The sequence below is a fragment of the Dromiciops gliroides genome, chromosome 6 (genome assembly GCF_019393635.1).
Source record: "Dromiciops gliroides isolate mDroGli1 chromosome 6, mDroGli1.pri, whole genome shotgun sequence".
Classification (NCBI taxonomy): domain Eukaryota; kingdom Metazoa; phylum Chordata; class Mammalia; order Microbiotheria; family Microbiotheriidae; genus Dromiciops; species Dromiciops gliroides.
Window position 1 is genome coordinate 52,150,957 of NC_057866.1, and position 14,220 is coordinate 52,165,176.

General features: G+C 45.8%; 1 protein-coding gene across 1 annotated transcript; it reads right to left on the reverse strand.

Moving 5' to 3' along the window:
* Positions 1-8,881: 8,881 nt before the first annotated feature.
* Positions 8,882-12,350, reverse strand: RASSF10 (Ras association domain family member 10). The gene is given in 4 exon segments (XM_043969721.1): positions 8,882-10,648; positions 10,650-10,874; positions 10,876-10,914; positions 10,916-12,350. Coding segments are annotated over 4 exon segments (1,569 nt in total). The 5' UTR covers positions 12,005-12,350; the 3' UTR covers positions 8,882-10,432.
* Positions 12,351-14,220: the final 1,870 nt, after the last annotated feature.

The following is a 14,220-nucleotide window of genomic DNA, read 5'->3' on the forward strand; positions in this document are numbered from 1 at the left end:
CACAGTGGATAAAGCACTGGATCTAGATTCAGGAGGACCTGAATTCAAATCTGAACTCAGACACTTGACACTTACTAGCTGTGTGACCTTGGGCAAGTCACTTAACCCTCATTGCCCCATTAAAAAAATCATAATGAGGTAGTAAAAGTTTCTTCATTGGATCCCTGGCAGACTATGTGCGACCCACCATGTGGTGGTGAGCTATTGTTTAGTGTTTCACTTGACTAAAAATAGCTAATTTACAGAGTACTTTATGACTACTAAGCATTTCAGGTACATTATTGAATTTGGTCCTCACAACACAGCTGAGAAGTAAAAGTGAAAATTCTTTTGGAGGGTAGGAAATTCATACCTGGGATTCTATTGGTGTGGGATACAGTTAAACTGAGGTCTCCTGGAATTCAAGGTCAGTCCTCTAGCCTGCATGTCATATTGCCAATGTTTGCTTTCCTCCATACCTGGGATTTCATTGGTCTCCCTGTGCAGTTCCCCAACTTTAACCAGTGCAGATGAGCACCACTGCTGTCACTCAGACACTTAGAAAATGGCCACTCGTACTACGACTTCAGGGGAATTACATAGTACTTACACAGTTGGTATGTATCACAGGCTGGATTTGAATCCAGGTCTTACTAACTTCCTTCTCTCAAGATTGAGAGTACATTGTTTACAACATCTTACCATATACAAAAATAAGGTCCAAATGGGTACATGATTCAGACATAAAGGATGATACCATAGGCAAATTAGAAGAGGGAGCAATAGTTGACCTGTCAGATCTATGGAGAGGGGAAGAATATATTACCAAAGATGAGATAGAGAAAACATTATGGGTCAAATGAGATAGAAAACAAAATGGACCATTTTGATTACATTAAATTAAAAAGGTTTTGCACAAACAAAACCAATGCAACCAAGATTAGAAGGAAAGCACAGGGGCAGCTAGGTGGCACAGTGGATAGAGCACTGGCCCTGGAGTCAGGAGGACCTGAGTTCAAATCCGGCCTCAGACACTTAACACTTACTAGCTGTGTGACCCTGGGCAAGTCACTTAACCTTAATTGCCTCACTACAAAAAAAAAAAAAGAAGGAAAGCACAAAGATTGGAAATAATTTTTACAGCTAATGTTTCTGATAGCAGCCTAATTTATCAAATATATAGATAACCAAATTTATAAGAATACAAGTAATTATTCATTTGAGAAGTGGTCTAAAGATATAAAAAGGCAGTTTTCAGATGAAGAAATTAAAGCTATCTATAGTCATATGAAAAAATGTTCTCAATCACTATTGATTAGAAAAATGCAAATTAAAATTATTCTGAGGTACCACCTCACACCTATCAGATTGGCTAAAATGACAAAAATGGAAAATGATAAATGTTGAAGAAGATGTGGGAAAATTGGAATTGAGAATTGATCCAACCATTCTGGATAGCAATTCGAAACCATCCTCAGGTGGCTATAAAACTGTGCAAAACCTTTTACCCAGCAATGCCACTGCTAGATCTATATCCCAAAAAGATCATAAAAAGGGAAAGGACCCACATGTGCAAAAATATTTATAACAACTCTCTTTATGGTGACAAAGAATTAGAAACTGAGAGGATGCCCATCAATTGGGGAATGGCTGAATAAGTTGTGGCATATGAATGTAATGGAATACTATTTTGCTATTATAAGAAATGATGAGCAGGAAGATTTCAAAAAACCCTGGAAATATTTACATGAACTGATGCTGAGTGAAGTGAGCAGCACCAGGAGATCATTATATACAGTAACAGCAACAATGTGTAACGATCATCTATAATAGACTTAGCTCTTCTCATCAGTACAAAGATCCAAGACAATTATAAAAAACTCCTGATGGAGTCTGAATGCAGATCAAGGCATACTATTTTCACTTTTTTTGTTGTTTGTTTCTTCTTTCTTATGGTTTTCCCTTTTGTTCTGATTCTTCTTTCACAACATGACTAATGTGGAAATATGTTTAACATGATTATACATGTATAACCTATATCAAATTGCTTGCTGTCTTGGTAGGGTGGAGGGAAAGGAGGCAGGGAGGAAAATTTGGAACTCAATATCCTACCAAAATGAATGGAGAAAACTATCTTTACATGTAATTGGGAAAAATACCGTAAAATACTATTTTTTTAAAAAGTAAACTCAACCCCCCCAAAAAGGAGAGAAAACATGGTTTATTCTCCCCCCTTTCACAGGTGAGGAAATTTACAGCCAATAAGAATGAGTTAATGCCTAGAGTGTTAGATTTTGGAGTCTAAAAGATCTGGGTTCAAATCCTTCCTCAGGCACTTACTGTGTGACCTGGGGAAAATTACTTGATTTCTTTGAGTCTCAGTTTCCTCATCTACAAATTGGGGATAATAATACCACCTACATCATCATCATCATGTTTATAAAATGTCTACTATTTGCCAGACACCATGATAAGCACTTTACAGTGAGCTCCTTTGGTCTTCACAACAACCCTGAGGGGTAGGAGCTTATATTATCCCCATTTGACCTATGGGTTAAATGACTTGCCCAGGGTCATAAAGTTTATAAGCATCTGAAGTTGAATTTGAACTCAGTTATTCCTGACTCAAGGCCCAGTGTTCTATCTACTTTACCACCTAACGTGCCAGCTTCATAGGGTTCTTTAAACGTTTAGTTAGTTAGTTTTTAATTTATGGAATAAAACTAGTATTTCCATAACATAGTATATTTTTTAAATGATTGCACATGATTCTGCAAATCTATTATGTACAACTTGCTATTCCTTTTAAATATATAATAAAGTTAGCATGTACATTTATTTTTTCCTTTATTTCTTCCCTCTCTCCCTCCCCTGCCCTAGAGATGGCTACTATTATGAGACTTAAATTAGACAATGTTTGGGGGCAGCTAGGTGGCACAGTGGATAAAGCACTAGCCCTGGATTCAAGAGGACCTGAGTTCAAATGTGACCTCAGACACTTGACACTTACTAGGTGTGTGACCCTGGCAAATCACTTAATTGTCATTGCCCTGCAAAATAGATAGATAGATAGATAGATAGATAGATAGATAGATAGATAGATAGATAGATAGATAGATAGATAGATAGATGGTGGATAGATAGATGGATCAATGAATGAATGAATAAACAAATATAAACGAATGAATAATGAATAAATATATAAATAAATTTTTATATATTAATATATAAATGAATGAGACAATGTTTAAAAGGGGCTTTGCCAACCTTTAAGCACTATATACATGTCAGCTATTATCATTAGGTGACTCGTTCTCCATTACCTCATAAATGGCAGGACTCAAAATCTGATCTCACAATTCGAAGTCCAGTGCCAGTTCTATTAGCCCAGGCTGCTTCATAGCTCCACAGTGATACGAAGCCCTCCAGGCGATGTCTGAAGGGACACTTGCCACTTCTGTGTAGGGTTTCTAATTATACTGTAATTAAGTAGAGTTTGTTTTTAATTCCATTGTTTGGGAGCCAAAGCTTGGAGACATAATGAAGAGAACCATTGTACCGGGAGCATGTTTCAGTTGCACAGTGTAAAAATGGCATACTGTTAAGTTTCTACCCCCATCTCTTCTGCAGCTGGAACCTTATTCAATATGAAGCTGGTGAAATGCAGCAGCCTACCACCATCGTATCACTGGTCTCCAAAGAACAGCTCCTATGCATGGGAAATCCTTCCTGCCACCATGAAAAACTAGATCGTCCCAATGCCACAGCACCAAAGTTGGCTTTACAAATGCTGTGGAGAACAAAGTCCAACGGGACAGCTCCATGACTGCAAGGAAGCCAGTTTCTCAGAGTGACCACAGAGAAATGGGTCCAAATGAGAAAGTCAAGACCCAGTATCCACTGTGCATGTACAAATGCTGGGGGTGGAGAGCTGAGGAACTCTGAAAGCAGATTGAAGCATACTTTTTAAACTTTATTTTTATTGTTTTCTTTGGAGTTTTCTTTTGCAACATGGCTAACATAGAAATGTTTTGTATGACTTTGAATGTATAATCAATATTAAATTGCTTGCCTTCTTAAAGTAGATTGTGGTGGTGGTGGTGGTGGTTGTTTGTCCTTCATTCTCGAAGAGGACCATCACATTGGGAGGTGATGTCATGACTTGCAATGAATCAGATTTAAGTGAGGAAGGGCTGTGCAAGGTCACCAGCCTTACTCTCTCCTCCAGAGCCATCTGGGTCCAGTGGCAAGATATACAGCAGGACGACTGGAGATGGCCCCAGATGTTTAAGGCAGTTGGGGTTAAGTGACTTGCCCAGGGTCATACAGATAGTTTCTGAAGTCATGTTGAACTTCAGAGCCAGTGCTCTATCCACTGTATCACCAAGCTACCCCAAAGAAGGTGGAGGGATTTGGAGGGAAGGAAAGAATTTGGAACTCATATGTTTTTAATGATTGTTTTAAAAAATTTACATGTAATTGGGAAATGTTTAATGAAATTTAAAAAATTTTTAAGTGTTGGGGGTGAATATAAAAGTAATGCTCTGTATTTGTGCTATGATGCATACTTGTCCATCAAGAGTTACTTGCTGCTTGCCTCCCTGATGCCCTGACTCACTCACCCTCAGCACTGTCTCTGAGTACTTTGCCTTGTTTAATCTGCTGCTGCTGCTGTTCAGTCATTTCAGTTATCTCTGACTCTTTGTGACCCATTTGGTATTTTCTTGTCAAAGTGACTGGAGTGGTTAGACATTTCCTTCTCCAACTCATTTTGCACACGAGGAAACTGAGGCGAACAGGGTGAAGTGACTTCCCCAGGTCACACAGCTACTAAGTGTCTGGGGTCAGATTTGAACTCAGGAAGAGGAGTCTTCCTGACTCCACTTCGCCACTTTGCTGTCCTCAATCCTCTCTGTAAATTGAGTCAATAAAACATATCACTCCAACAACTATGGACACCTGTGCAATGGAACACTGCCAATTTGCTAATCTGTCCTATGTTGTTTTTTTACAGTTACTTTTCCCCAGTTTTCACTTAGGCCTTCCTTCTCTTCCCTACCCCTTCCTAATCCCCCACCTTACTTTACCTGTATGACTTTGGGAGGGTCCCTTGCCCTATCTGGAGTAAGCTAGATGTGCCTGGGCCTATAGTCAAGAAGCCCTGTGTTCAAATATGGCCACAAAACACTTATTAGTTGTGTGACCCTGGGAAAGGCACTTAAACTTAATTTACCTCAGTTTCCTCCAGGGATAATAGCACTACCTTGCAGGGTGGTTGTGAGGATCAAATGAATATTTGTAAAGTGCTTAGCACCGAATTTGGCACATAGTGGGTGCTTTCAAAATTCTTATTCCTTTCCTCCTTCCTGTTCCCTGCCACCCCCACCCCACCCCCCACCCAGAGCTCACGGTTCAGAGATGGATGAACTAAACAACCTTTGAGTTGCTTCCTAGCTCTAAAGTTCTTTGGCAGTCCATGCTGAATGCTGGTTGTAGGAATAACAACTGGAGAGTCCCTTCCTCAGTGTGGTGAAAACAATATAGGAGATGATGGAAATATAAAAGAAAAATGCATACACTGACATTCTTTAAAGTCTCCCACCCACCCCCAGAAGAATTTAAGTACTTTGAAAAGAGAGACATTATAGTCCATTGCCTGACACCTGGTAGGTACCTTAAAAATGTTGATTGATTGATGAATTGATACTGTCCAGATCATGGGAGGGGGCCCTGAAGGACACCCACTAAAAGGGCATCAAAGTAGGCTTTTTTGCAGGGAGGACAATGATTCATACCTGTTATTTCATTGGTTTAATAGCAGCTCCCACTAATACAGAACCACAAATTGCAGGTTTAAAAGTTAAGCCTGAGTAGATAGAGCACTGGGCCTGGAGTCAGGAGGACCTGAGTTCAAATCTGCCTCAGGTACTTACTAACTGTGTGAACTTGGGCAAGTCATTTAACCCTGATTGCCTCCAAAAAAAGTTAAGCCTGTAAAAGGACTTAAAAGAACCTCTCAGGCCACTTGGGGGTTCAAAAGATCATAGGTTTAGGGCTTTAGCGCTGGAAGGGACCTGAGAGGTCATCTAGTCCAACCATCTCCTTTTGCAAATGAGGGAACTGAGTACCCGGGAGAACTCACTCAACACCAAAGAGGTAGTAAGCATCTCAGTCAAGATTAGAACAAAGTTCTCGGACTCTACAGCCCAAGTGATTGACTTGCCCAAGGTCACACAGCTAGTATGTGTCAGAGGCAGGATTAGAACCCTGGTCTTTCTGCTCTCAGGACAAGTCTTAGTTTCACTACCCAACCTTCCACTTGTCAACAAGCTATTCAAGTTTCTATATAATGGAAACTAAAATAAATGAAAATCCAATTAAAAAGCAAATATGCTTTCATGAACTTAGCTCCTAGCATTCTTCCTCCTTCCCCAAACTGTGAAACCCCAAGATGTGGAAAATAGAGAATAGATTCTGTAAATAAATGACATGCTTTTCTTTTCCTTCCGTGATCTTGCCTATGTGCAAATGTTTGCTGCTTCCTTGCTGAGAAATATGAGCCAAGCCCTTTGCCAATTGGCATGACAGCAAACAGGGACAATGTCTCCATTAGGTAGGAGCTGAGGGGTAGTACTGGGAAAGGGTGAAAGATCTCCAGGCTCTCCCAGCCCCTTATGCACAAGAATGCCCCAACAGAAGCCATTCCAATCATTACACTGCCCAACCATCATAGTGAGCACCACTGTGAAAGTCTCCCAAGTCTTTCACACTCTTGAGAGCACACACACACACACACACAAGTGTACAGTCACACACTTGCACTATTCACTGACTGATCATACCTTTCCATTATTCTGCTCCAAAGAAGACCTAAGTCAGTTGTTTCCAAACCCTGAGTGTTTTGGGTTTTGGTTTTTTTATATATATATACCACAGGGTGGTGTATCAAAAACTACCCCCAGGGCTGTTGCAAAACTCTCGATGCAAAATGAATTTTAATTTGCTTTGTGCAAAAAGTGAATAGATCCCCTATGACTATATCTGTGTACGTGCATATACATTTCAGGTGGGGAGGGGGAGGGGACGGTGTCATGGAAGTGAAACCTTCCAACAGGATAAAAACTCCTGTTCTAAGAAGGAAGATAGTTTGAGCAAGGAGCCACTGGCTAAGTGGCACACTTGCAAGCTGCCCCCTCCACCAGATCTTGGAGCATCCACACTGATAAATAGGGGCTGCTGCTGTCTTTCCTTCCAGTGAAGAAAACCTGATCTCTTAATGTCCTCCCATAGCAGTATCACAGCTGTGCTCTTGCTCCTAGAATTACCCCTGCCCCTTAAAAAAAAAAGAACGAAAGAAAAAGAAAGGCAAGAAGAGAGTGAGAAAACCAGCATCCTTTGTCCCAGAGGCCCAGTCACTTTTCTGGGAGCTGGAGGAGCTGGTGAAGTAGCTATGGCTGGCTAAGTACCAGGGTGCTGATTTAAGGGGAACTATTGTCTCTAGTGTGGGCTATCTCCTGGATGCCTCCCTTTGCCCCCACACTTCCTGCCCACATAGGGGAAATCTCATCAGGAAGGGCGAGTTGTGCTCATTGTTACCAGCCAATGGTCCCTTGTCCCAGCCTGCTCCATTCTAGGATCTCTTTGTCTCGGAGTAGTCCTCAGGTGCCTGTGGAGCACACACAGGGCTTATCATTGTGACGTGGCCTGTTTGTTCTGTTGGCTGCTGGCAAAAAAAGTCACAGCCATCTGCGTGCTTCAGCAGCCCGTTAGGTCTGTAAAGGTTAAAATAACAGCTGAAAGGGAAAGTGGTTATTTTCTATGGCGCAACTATCTCCCAATTCTCCTGGCCACTGGCCTGAGCCAGAGGGCTGAGAACCATTACGACTTCCTCCCACTCCTTGTGCCCCTCCCCAACAGCGGTACTATGGAAATAGGGTTGGTTTGGGTGTCAGAAGACTTGAGTTCAAATCCCAATTTCTCTTAACCCAAAGTCTCTTAACCTCTTTCTCCCCTCTTAGTTTGCTAATCTGTAAATGAGGATTTGGATACCTCTGTCATACCTGCCAGCTCTAAAATTATGATTTTAGGAAAACAGAAGGCAGCATAGTGTAGTGGATAGAGAACCAGCCTCAGGGTTCTGAAGTCCTAGGTTCAAGTCCTGCCCAGGGACACATACTGTCCATGAGACCTTGGGCAAGCCATTTAACTTCTCTGTGACTAGGCAATTTCCAAAGACCATAAATTGGGGAAGGGGAGGGAAGATAGTGGATAGAGAAGTTTCCTTTCCTGGAATTCCCCATACTAATTAAATCAAAGGTCTAGTATCTATAAAAACAAAACAAAGAAACACCCCCCCAAAAAAACCCCACCTCTCACTAGGTCAGACTCGCCCCTGCATATACCTCTCAGACAGGATTTCTTGCTAAACTGTAAATAAAGATTGTATAGTCCCCTGCTTTCCTGTCAAAGCTATCATTAAGTTTGGTCTGAGGTTTCTTTCTTTCTTTTTTCTCTTTCTTTCTTTCTTTTTTTTTTTTTTGCACCTTCTTCATTTTAACCATGCTTAGGAAGAGAAGTGCTGGCCTAAAAACACAAGACCATAATTATATGGTAAGTTTCTTCTAAAAGTATCAATTATAAAGACAACCTCTTAATTCTCTATCATTTTACTCAAAAATCTGTGTGGGGAAATATGTTGACATAAAGAAAACAGATTAAACAGTGGCATGCTCTCTGGTCTGCAAAAACTGGACCCAGTTTAAGATACCAGCAAGCAAAGAAGAAACTGCTCTATGAAGTCTGGTTTCATAAATGAGCTTAAAATGGGTGAAGCCCAGCTGCAACCAGACCCAATCTCTGAACATTTAAGCTGATAACAGTAATAGTGCCTACCCAAGTCTGGCACCCCACACTCACCATTGTTTACACCTCGTACGGGCTGATGATATCTCCAGGAAGTGCCCAGCTTCCAAAGGAAATCAGGCAGCCTGATTCATTCAAAAGAGGCAACAAATATCCTATAGCTGATAAGTTGTGTGTGTGTTTTTTATTGAAGTAACTAAAGAGGTTACACTGAGTCCACTGGGGCTTTGGAAACCAGTTTTGAAAAGCTGTTATACTTTTATCTCTAGGCATGTGTGCATAAGCTGTCCAGAACTCAGTCACTCCAGTTAACTCACTTTAAAACAAAAATACCTTTATCCTTGACTGACTATGGTTGTTAATCAAATAACCTGTTAGAGGAATATTGAGAGAAGTGGTTACATTCAACGATTTCATAAACCTTGGCTAGCAAATACTGTTATTTACAGTGTCTCAGTTAAGCCTCTGGCAGGTAAAAGATACATTCTCTAGGGTTTAGGGTGAGGTGTTGAGCTCAGGTTGGCTTTCAGGCACTGCTCAATTAAAAAGAAATACAGGTATGTACTCATAAATGTCAGGAGACTTTCAGAGTCTGAGTCTGAACTGTAAATCAGATGGTTCATTCCTTAATATACTTAACATCCCTTGGTTTCTCCATCTTCACTATTATTTCTCCTGAAATAGCAGCAGCTAAATTCATGAGCTGGGGGAAGGAACTGCTTCTTTTTCATATCCCCCCAAAGCCTAGGATAGTGCCTGGAACATAGTAGGTGCTTAACAAAGACTTATGGAATGTAATCAAAAGGAAGTAGCACACTGAATTGTAAAAGGACAAAATACTTGACTATTCAAGAGGAAATCTCAAAGCTTCCAAATTAAATTTTAACCAGAGTAGGCTTTCCAGGATTTTATATGGTCAGATTCTGCTGGAATGCACTGTTATATACTCTGGAGAGATAGAGTAGAGCTTTCAATTCAGCCTCAGAAGTGAAATAAAAAGGCCCAAAATGCAGGGCGTGGGTAGTCAGTCTATTATCAGCTGAAAAAAACGTAAATTAGCCAGGGCTGTGTGTTTTCTCCAGGATGTAAGGCTGAGACCAACACAAATGCCTCTTCTTTAGCTAGTTTTAACAAGTTAGAGCTACAATTAAAATTCAAGGAATCTCTTTACCAACCAAAGATAATGCCCCAAACTGGTGTTCCAACTGTCGCCGTTCCCAGAAATGCCATTGAGAGACTTCACTAGAGTGAAAATTAGTGAAATCCACATAATACTCGTTTGAAAATGGGCCTGGACCAGTTCGCTGGGACCTAAGGCTCTTCACAGTCAGAGGAATGTTCTTCCTACCTCGAACTCCCCTCTTCTGCTGCAGAAGTTCGGGTTGGGTATAAAACTAACCGAGGTGCCCTATATCTGGCCCCTTCTACCCCAAACTGCGAGTTATGTCCTCGCAGCACACACCCCACTGGGCCTGGTGTAAGGGGGCTACGGCAGGGCGAGGTACTCCTACTACCCCATGGGATCCCTGAGCTGGCTCGTACTTTTGGTGACCAAATCACTTTCTTCCTACCTTCCCTCTTATCTTTTCTCCTATACGAGAGACTCACAGACCGGGACAGAATCTGAGTCCTGGCTGTGCATAGAGCTCAGCCCCGTGTCCGAGTCTTCATCGTTGCCCTGACAGCCTTTGGCCAGACCCCGGGCCTGGTCCACCCACACCTCCGGGCTGGGGCCGGGTCCTGGGCCAGCAGCAGCTGCCTCCTCACCGGCCCGTGCCTCGCCCTCCCCTTGGCCTGGAGCTCTGGAAACCGGGCTCGCCGGCCCCGTCCGGGGTCGGCATGAAGTCTAAAGAGTCCAAAGTCTCCAGAAGGCTTTGCAACTCCCTCTCCTTGAGCTCCCACTGCTGTTGGCTGTAGTCCAGGTCGCTCTTGACCGCCTCTAGGTCGGTGCTGAGCCTCAGGCCGATGTAGAGGCTGGTGCTGAGCTGCGTCTTCAGCCTCTCCTGCTCAGCAGGAGCTCGGAGTCGGGGGCTTGCCCTCGGCGTCGGGGCTCGGCTGCCCCGAGAGCTCCTCCCTGGCGCCGCCGCATCCATCTCTGGTTCAGTTCCTCCTGGATCTCGGCTGCCACGCGCTCCAGCAGCTCCTCCTGCTGAGCTCGTTGCTCCTGAAGCTGCAGCATCTGGTCGCACCGACGGGCGTACTCCGCTAGTGCCGCAGCCTCGGGGCCCCCTTCGTTGCTAGGAGGCGGTTCCTCGTCTGGGCCTCTCTTCAGGGTCCCGGCCCCGTCCAGCTCGGTGATAGCCCCCACCAGGTAAGTGTCCTGCACATAGTTCACGCCGTGCCGCCTCATGCGGTCTAAGTGCACCTTGGCCTCGTAGCGGTCGATTTCGCGATCCAGCTCTCGGATCCGTTGCACCTGCTGGCGGATAGTGTGGTCCTGGGACAGCACCAAGTGCACCAAGGTCTCCATCCGCTCGCCTGAAGCGCTGTCCTGGGTCAGGGGCGAGGAAGACGACGAGGCTGTGGAGGACGACGTAGAAGTGGACGAGCAAGGGGACGGTGGCTGCTGCTGGCGCCGCCGATTGATTTTGGCCAGTTTGCGGAAAGCCTTGCGCACCACGCGCCGCTGTTTCTCCTGGGTCAGGGCCGGGCTCGGCCGGGCTGGGCCCCCCCGGCTAGAGCAAGGACTCTCCTTGCTGAGCACCACCCGGGCCTCGGCGCTGCGGGGCCCCGTGTTGGGCAGAGACGCCTCGCTGCGCACCAGGACGAAGCGCACGTTCTCCTGCTCGTCTCCCCAGGCGGCCCAGAGGCGCAAGATGCGCGTCTTGTTGGGCAGGATCCGCTCAAAGCCCCGCCACTTTTCCACGATGCAGTAGCACTGAGGGGGCCCCCAGAGCATGCCCTGCGCCGGCGCCTCCTCCTCGTCCTCCTCTGGCTCTTGCGGCTCCCCTCCCCGCGGGTCCCCTTCTCCCTCTCCGCCTCCCTCTTCTCGAGCCCGCCGTCGCCGCCGCCGCCGCCGCGGTTGCTGCTGCTGCCGCCGCTGGCGACTGTCCTCCAGAAGCACCCGCACCACGTCGGAGCAAGTGGTGCGGCGGGACAGCCCAGAGATGATCTTCTCCTCCTGACAGATCCATACCGAGATCTTCTCCTCAGGCGGCTCCATCGCGCCCCGGGATCGCGCCTCCTTGAGCCCCTTGCCGCCTCCCCAAGACGTCTGGGAGCGGCGAACCGAGAGCCCCGCGTCCCGAGCGGCCGAGGTCCGGAGAAGGGAGGCTCAGAGGCGGCCACGGGAGCCTGGCCCCGCTGCTGCAGCCCCGCAGCCCGGCCAGGGTGAGTAGGACTCCCCCTGCCCGGGCTTCAACTCTTCCCCTGCCTCCCAGCGCGCTCGGCATAAACTCTCCCCAAAGTTGCCTTGGTCAGACCTGAGCCTCCGGGGTGGAGCAGACGAGTCCGGCGGGGGCGGGCCCTTGGTGGGGGTGGGGAGCAAGAAGGACTGCTCTTCCCAGCCGCTCTCGGTCTAGCTCTGGCAGGGCCTCTGGCGCCCCTAGGGCGACGTGATGGGTCCCGAGCTCCTGCCGCTCTCCTTCTGGCACTAAGCTCTCGGGGCCTCCGAGTTTTGCTCCACCCCGTGTGGCTCCGCCCCCATCCCCAGAGAGCTGCCCCGAGCCCGGGCTGTGGCAGTGGCAGCCGCAGCGAGAGCCCGGCCGGAGCCCGACCCTCTCGGCGGCCTTCTGCTCTGCTGCTGTGCCTGCAGTTGTCCTCTCTAGGACAGAGCAAAGTTTGCAAAAGAGGAGACGGAAACTGAGCTGGAGGCAACAGGTGTATGCCTGGGATTGTTCGGTTTGGAGAGCCGGGTGGACACATATTTTTCTCCCAGCAGGGCAGAGGGAAAGATCAGGAGGCAGGGAAGACCTGAGCCCATAGCTGAATACCCCACCTCGGATTCTTCTCTCCCCCTTAGCCCTCAAATACAACTGGTTGCCAAGAACCTCTTGCATCCTTCCCTTTCTTTTCTCTCTATTCACGTTATTGCCAGCCTAGGTCAGGCCCTCATCACCTCTCTCCCGACAATAGCCTCTTAATTGGTCTTTCTGCCTCGGGTTTCTTCCCCTCTCCGACCCGCCCTCCACATAGCTGCCAAAGTGACATTCCTAAACACAGGCCTGACCTTGCCACTCCCCAATTCGATAAACTCCAGTTTCTCCCTATTACCTCTAGAATCAAATACAAACGTTTCCCTTTGGAATTCCAAAGCCCTTTTCAGCCTGACTGCAACTTTCCTTTGCACCCATTTTATAAATGACTTCCCTTCGCTCATTCTGAGATCCGACCAAACTGGCTGTCTTGAAGTTCCCCACATAATATTCCACCTCCCATCTACAAAATGATGCACAGGCTGTCCCTTCCCAGAATGAAATCCCTCTCTTAGAATATCTAGTTTCTTTCAAAGTTCAGTTCAGATGCCACCTCCTGAGTGAAGCCTTCTTGGATTTCCCAGCTTCCAGTACTTCCTCCTCCCCTCCCTCCAAAATTACCTTGTATTTATTTTGTACACACACACACACACACATATATATATATATATATTCATATCTATTATCCCTCCCCCCCCCAATAGATTGGAAGTTCCTTGAGAACAGGTTTAACTTCACTTTTGTCTTTAGATCTATTGGCACATAGCAGCCTTAATAAATACTTGCTGATTGAGGGAATGATTACTAAGGTTTGCAAAGTTTTTTGGGAGGAGGAGGGAATATTTACTCCCTTCCCCTCAGAGGGGAAGCTCTCCCTTAGCCTTCAGTCTTTCTTGCTGACAGCCTAGCCTAGGTTTCTGGACAGCTTAAATTTTAATAGCACATAGAATGCCTGGACCTCGCTCGTGTTTATCTGGCCATGCAAAATGAAAGCATCCCCGGATTGGATCTTTCTACAGGAGTCCACGAAAGCAATAGGACTTAAGAGAAAACCCCTGATACTCTATAACTTACTTGAATCAGTTGAAGGCTGATGCACCAAATATCAAAACTGATGGTCATGTGGTCTCCAATGCAATTTCCATCCAAACAACCCGATGGGCGGCTTGTCTCTTTGAGTTGTTAGCTGTGCTAAGGCTGAGCTCAGCAGGTGCTGGGGTCTCTAGTCCCTAAGTCAGGCAGCCCATCTGCTGTGCTTCAGTCTTGCCTGGTGATCCACTTCACATATCATTCTTCTCACCCCACCCCCGTTTGTTGCATGATTGCCCAGGGGAATTCTACACACTTTCCCCTGCTGCCCACCAGCCTCTGCTCTCATTAAGGACCAATCCAAAGGCCCATAAAGGCTTCTACAGCCTTTGTAGAACTTTGGGCATAGTTGGGATCATTGTATTGCAGAGAAGAG